A 6,917-nucleotide genomic window follows, 5' to 3' on the forward strand; every position below is an offset into this window, starting at 1 on the left:
TACTGTATTTTCTGACATGCATTATGAACAATAAAGGACTCAATGAGTAAATCAACTATTTAATTAAGTTCTATTTTTAAGTACAATTCTCAAAAGTGAATAGAAATTATTTGGATTTATATACAACGCCCACACATAGAGGGCAAAAGAAAAAAAGAGTATACATTGAGCTTACATTTCAAACATCTGTGATTAAATGCTATGTTTTTATAATATCTATATGTCACAAATACATATATCCACTCGGCTGGCCTTCGTAATCTTCATCATCGACATGCCCCTCTTCACCTGATATTCTATAAGCTCCGTTTTCTTTCTGCCGGAACTCTTTGTTCAGCTGAGAACCTGGAAAACATAAAGGGGGAAAAAATTTGATTCATTGCATTAATTATTTATGATGCATCATACATATGCAATCTTTTAAAAAAAAAAAAGTTGTTGGGTTTTTTTTTCATTTATTTAATATAGGCTAATATAATCAGTATACAGTAATATACTATAATAATAATACATTTGTAGTAGATGCTTTTTAATTAACAGAATGAAAATGCAGTGAACAGCCAGCATGCTAAGAGGATCTATTAATTAATACACTAAATAAAAAGCAGCACGTCTACATTTGACCATTTTGATAAAGCTCAGCATTTTCTCAATATGCCCATAATGTCCTGCATGATATATTTAAATCGTCTCTTTCTATTTTTCTCTCTAAACCTATAGGAAAAAGGTCTGTCCTGTGTCCAGAGTCACCTTTCACTACCACCTATCCCAGAGTTCAATGCAGTCGGGACGTTCCGGGAAATGAGGGATGGGGGAGCAGGCACTGGTGGTGCAGATAAAGGAGCAGACCCCCCAGAGAAAGAGATAACAGCCAGACAGTCACAGCAACGACCTGCCACATAATACACAAGCCCTTCCACCCCTTCTCCCTTTCCCTTCCAAATCTCCCCCCATCTAGGGCCCTCTCGACCTCCTGTCATCACCAGCCTTTACGTTGCCGCTGCAGAAAGCCCTCGACTGGTGTACGGTTATCGTCAGCGCTGTCGGATTCTCGGAAGGCCAAGTTCACCTTTAGCGATGAGGAGATGATAAGCTTTGATAGTAGCGAATGCGAATCGATCAGCTCCCACTGTTGGTGCATTCGCATGTCTTTTCTGACCACGCCACAGACCGCAGAGAGAACATGAACAACCTGACAGACCTCTCTCTGCAGTTCAGATGGACATTTTTCAATGTTAAAACAAGAAAGATGTTCAAATTAAAGGGAAATGAATGTTCGTTGTCTGCATTAGGTTAAATAGCCTGCTACACTGCAAAAGTGTTTTGATTTGAAAAATGATTTTCTTCCTCAGTATTTATTGTTTGATTTCCAGTACAAATACTTTAACATTCTTGAATCAAGATACATTTGACACAAGATAAGTCTTGGTTTCTGAAAAATCTATAAAAAATTAAGTGACTTTACAAAATGTCTGCCAGTGAGGTAAGAAACTGGTATACTACCACTGGTGTATTTTTCTTGTTTTCTTGAAGTCCCTGATTTAATAATAGATATTCGTACTGGAAAACAAGACAAAAACACTGAAGAAGAAAATCATTTTTTGCAGTGTAAAAATACTTTTCATGAGGATATATCTTTAGATGAGGATATCAACTTGCATGACTGCAGAAGATAAATACTAGTCAACTAACATGAGACCGGTTATTCATAAGAAATAAAAATCGCAAATGTGTTCTATAATATAATTTATTATATTTTTCTCCTACACAGACTACATTAAGAGGAAATCTGAACTTTCTTCGAAAGAAATTGAAGCTACACAAACTGGTGTCTTTCAAATATTTTAAATCCATTAATCGAGAATGGAGGATGAGTAGATAGATAGATAGATAGATAGATAGATAGATAGATAGATAGATAGATAGATAGATAGATAGATAGATAGATAGATAGATAGATAGATAGATAGATAGATAGATAGATAGATAGATAGATAGATAGATAGATAGATAGATAGATAGATAGATAGATAGATAGATAGATAGATAGATAGATAGATAGATAGATAGAGTGGGGATCGAAAGTTTGGGAACCCCTTTCAGAATCTGTGAAAATTTTTAACAAAACGAGAGATCATACAAAATGCATGTTATTTTTTGTTTAGTACTGTCCCGAGTAAGATATTTTACATAAAAGATGTTTACATATAGTCCACAAGACAAAAAAAATAGCTGAATTTATTAAAATAACCCAGTTCAAAAGTTAAGGATCTTAATACTGTGTGTGGTTACCTGATGATCCACGACTGTTTTTTTGTTTTGTGATGGTTGTTCATGAGTCTCTTGTTTGTCCTGAGCAGTTAAACTGAGCTCCGTTCTTCAGAAAAATCCTCCAGCTCCTGCAAATTCTTCAGTTTTCCAGCATCTTTTGCATATTTGAACCCTTTCCAGCAGTGACTGTATGATTTTGAGATCCATCTTTTCACACTGAGGACTCAAACACAACTATTAATAAAGGTTCAAACATTCACTCCAGAAGGAAACACGATGCATTAAGTGCCGAGGCGTGAAGATCAAGGTAAATTGTATTTAATTTTTCTTCTGAGAAACATGCAAGTATCTTCTGTTGCTTCCGAAGGGCAGTACTAAATGAAAAAAAATATATAATTCAACAAAATAAGAAAAATGTGGACATCTTCATCCTGTTAAAAAGCGTTCACCCCCCAGATCTTATTGCATCGTGTTTCCTTCTGGAGCATCAGTGAACGTTTAAACCTTTTTTAATAGTTGTGTTTGAGTCCCTCAATTGTCCTCAGCGTGAAAAAGATGAATCTCAAAATCATTCAGTCACTGCTGTAAAGGGTTCAAATATGCAAAAGATGCTGGAAAACTGAAGAATCTGCAGGAGCTGGAGGATTTTTCTGAAGAACAGAGCTCAGTTTAACTGCTCAGAATAAACAAGGGACTCATGAACAACCATCACAAAACAAAAAAAAAACAGTCGTGGATCATCAGGTAACCACACAAATGGATTAAGATCCAAGGGTTCCCAAACTTTTGAACGGGGTTATTTTAATAAATTCAGCTATTTTTTTTTTGTCTTGTGGACTATATGTAAACATCTTTTATGTAAAATATCTTACTCAGGACAGTACTGAACAAAAAATAACATGCATTTTGTATGATCTCTCTTGTTTTGTTAAAACTTTTCACATTTTCACAGATTCTGAAAGGGGTTCCCAAACTTTCGATCCCCACTGTAGATAGATAGATAGATAGATAGATAGATAGATAGATAGATAGATAGATAGATAGATAGATAGATAGATAGATAGATAGATAGATAGATAGATAGATAGATAGATAGATAGATAGATAGATAGATAGATAGATAGATAGATAGATAGATAGATAGATAGATAGATTCATCATTGAATTATTCACTAAAGCGATTCATTCAAAAATGCTGCTTTAAACACTTCGACAGGATCTTTGTTGCCAAGTCTGTGCTTTTCGTGAGGAAATAGGCTACTTTAACAGTGTTGTTTTTCATGTCTGCTGGTTGAAGTGACCCCAAATAACATGATATTTAGCCCCTGGGATGTGAATTTTACCAGGGTTAACCAGATTTTACCCCCAGAACATCTAGTTGGGATAGTTTTGAGTAGCAATTGGACAGGTTTTGTTGTGAAAACCTGGCAACCCTGGTCTCAAACTTTGTTAGATATCAAAATCTGAGTCAAAGATCTTAAAGATCTTAAATCAAAGTCAGAGATCTTAAAAATTAACTAAATTTGCCATCATATTCTTCCAAAATCAAACTATCTGAGTTATGCGGTACCATCAACATTGGACTCATTTGTATCTGTTTTTATTTCTCCCAAGGAATTTTGGGAGTAACATTGTTGATATACTTAACCAAGTCTCCTGGGTTATGAACAAGCAACTTCTGAACAATAACATATTCCTCTGGGTTTAAGGGTGTGTGTAAAACAAATAAACATTGGGGCTTGTGAGTGTGTGGAAGCAGCCCCAACAATCATGTTTTTTCAGCTTGTTCACCTCTGACCTTGTTTTCTAAAAGGCCATGAATGAGTGTGTTCTCAGACATACCTCCATGTGTAACCTGTAATCTGGCGGAGGCAGACACCTCTCCGAAGGCGTTCCTGGCGGTGCATGTGTACACACCTGCATCGTTCGGGCCGACTCTTTGAATCTGGAGCCAGCCGGTCAATTCAAACCTCCGAGGACCTCCACGAGCCTGTAATTACAGAAATGCACACCATTGCACATTTAACAAAACAAGCACTGTCTGTGACTAGAATGAAAACCTGGTGCGAGAATTTATCTGTCTAACTATGTGTTTATCTGCTGAAGCTTCAATTAGATGGAGAATGCAATGAAAAATACTAAATATGTGAGTATGCAGACCTTGCATTTCTGATGACAGTTTGTATGTTTTTAGGATGCTGTTTTCCTGTTTTAATGTTCACATACCTGTACAGCCGTGCTCGAATCATCAGCAGGAAAAGAAATAACATCCCCCTCTTTACTCCACTGGACGGAGGCCAGTGGATACGACGACACCTCACAGGAAAAGATAGCATCACTTCCTTTGGTTGTGACGATGTCACGGGGAGCGTAAGTGATAACTGGTTCTGTAAAGTTTGCAGAAGATTGAAACTTTGAACTTTAGATTAATTAATTACATTTATATTTATTAAAGCAAGTTACAAGCGATTCATCAAAAACAGTGTGTTTTAATTAGTCAAATAAAACATAACACATTCATATTTTAAGTTGAAAAGCATCCCAAAGCAAATCTCTGCTACTGGATGGTTCTTTCACACCAGCTTCTGTATTTGCAGTAGCCATTTGTGCTGTGTTTGGTTAGCTTGGTTAATTATTTTAAGGTGTGAGATTGGACACTTACGAGCTGCTAATCATAAACATGACGGTAAGGTAAATACAAACCTAATGGCTGAATTTTCATTCCCACAGCTGAACAAATGGGTTTTCATTTGGCCTTTTCCATGACAAAACTTTTAAATGAGGTGATTATGTTGGCACTCAGACTTTATCCATGACAATGGTTCCTCCCGAGAGGACATTTACATCTATATATATATACATTTACATTAGCAGATGCATTCATATCAAAATGATGCTGCTTTAGTATGACTAAAAATCAAATGTTTGCAGGCCTTTAAAAGGGTAAATCTCTGTCAAGACATGTACAGGTCACATTTATGGCAAAAAAGCAAAAGAAAGAAATAATTGTATTTTGCTGAAAGAAAATTAAGCCTGTTTAAGGACCTTTTTTTGCATTGTGACTTTACATTTATGACAGTTAAGCACCCCTTCCAAATTATCCTTACCTTAATGCAAAATTCTCTCAACATTCTCATCATGTGAATATATAATAATATAATTTTTAAGATATTTAAAATATATTAATTATAAAGTTTTTATCATGCTGGGTTGTTTCAAACTAAATTTGGGTCAAAAAACCCAACAGTTGGGTTAAATTCTTTTATTACATTTTCAACCCAACGATTGCGTTTGTCCATATTTGACTCAAATTTGGGTTGAAACAACCCAGAATTTTTTAGAGTGTGGTATATTTGTTGTGCCGTAATTGAAATATTGCATTACAATATTGTATATTTTAAATACAATAAAATAAAAATGTTTTACAATATTGTATTTACTGTAATAAAGTTAAATGCACTGTAAAAAGTTGCAGTAATGAAAATTCCCATTGAGAATAATGGGGATTATAATATATATATATATATATATATATATATATATATATATATATATATATATATATATATATATAATCCCAATGGGAATTTTCATTACTGCAACTTTTTACATTGCATTTAACTTTATTACAGTAAATACAATATTGTATATATATATTGTATATATTGTATTGTATATATATATATCAGAGTTTGTTTAGAGATACTCACTTGTCTTGCAGGGTCCAGGGTGCACCATTGTCAACGTCTGACCTTTGCCTTGCTTGTGTTGGGCTGCCCGAAACTGACATATATTCTTAAATGTCTTTCCATCAGAACCGCAGAGTGCTTCCTGCTTGTTGCACACGCAGACAGCTCTGGGCTCACCTGTGGGGTTTCTTCGAGGAGCTCTGCAGCGTAGACCTTCAGCACAGCGCCCGTAGAAAGTAGACCCGGACCGGGGCTCTGGGTCACACAGTTGCCCCTCGTCGTTTCCACATTCCCAGCAACACCCGCACTGGTCACGAACCAGCCCGGCTGGACAGCCCTGCAGCTGCCTAACATCTGGGCACCTCTCATGGTGGCACTTTTTAGGGCATCCCTCACCTGGTCGAAGGCTCTTCTGCCAGTCAAAACGAGCCAGGCGCTCCAGATGGAATGGCTCGGATACTGAAACCAGCATCAGTACTAGTATAACTAGTAAATAAGCCATTGTTCGTAAGGTTAAAAATTATGAAAAAAAGTCCTTGTCTCAGATAGCAGAAGAAGCTTTTATGTCAGTACAGAAGGCCAACAAATGGACTCTTGAGGGACACGAGTGGTCTTCACTATTCACTATGCCTGAAAAAAATCACAAAATACTGTTTCCTGGTTTTTGTCTCAGTGCAGTCCTTAAAGTATCCTGATAAACTGTGTTCCTGTGTCACAAAAGTGCAACAGGCTGAATGAGCAAGAAAACACAGAGGCAGCTCTAACTTTGGTGACCCCCTCTTAAACTGCAGGGTGCCTCCCCCAATTTGCCAAACAAAAGTGTAAAAAAGGTGTGAGCAGGGAGATGCACAACATCCAATCAAAATGCTCAATTTTGAGTTGGGGTGGGGGGTGAAACCGTGGTTTGAAATCATGTTTTTTTAACCAAACTGGAAGAGTGAACAGAAAGTGTCATAA

The 6,917-nt window shown here is 36.4% G+C and overlaps 1 protein-coding gene across 1 annotated transcript; it reads right to left on the reverse strand.

Moving 5' to 3' along the window:
• Positions 1–223: 223 nt before the first annotated feature.
• On the reverse strand, positions 224–6,462 carry kazald2 (Kazal-type serine peptidase inhibitor domain 2). Its single transcript, XM_067383123.1, has 4 exons — positions 5,982–6,462; positions 4,498–4,658; positions 4,114–4,261; positions 224–345 (listed from the first exon to the last, which is right to left on the reverse strand). Exons 1-4 carry the CDS (start codon positions 6,460–6,462, stop codon positions 224–226), a joined length of 912 nt encoding a protein of 303 aa, XP_067239224.1.
• Positions 6,463–6,917: the final 455 nt, after the last annotated feature.

Source organism: Chanodichthys erythropterus, chromosome 1 (assembly GCF_024489055.1).
Source record: "Chanodichthys erythropterus isolate Z2021 chromosome 1, ASM2448905v1, whole genome shotgun sequence".
Taxonomy (NCBI): domain Eukaryota; kingdom Metazoa; phylum Chordata; class Actinopteri; order Cypriniformes; family Xenocyprididae; genus Chanodichthys; species Chanodichthys erythropterus.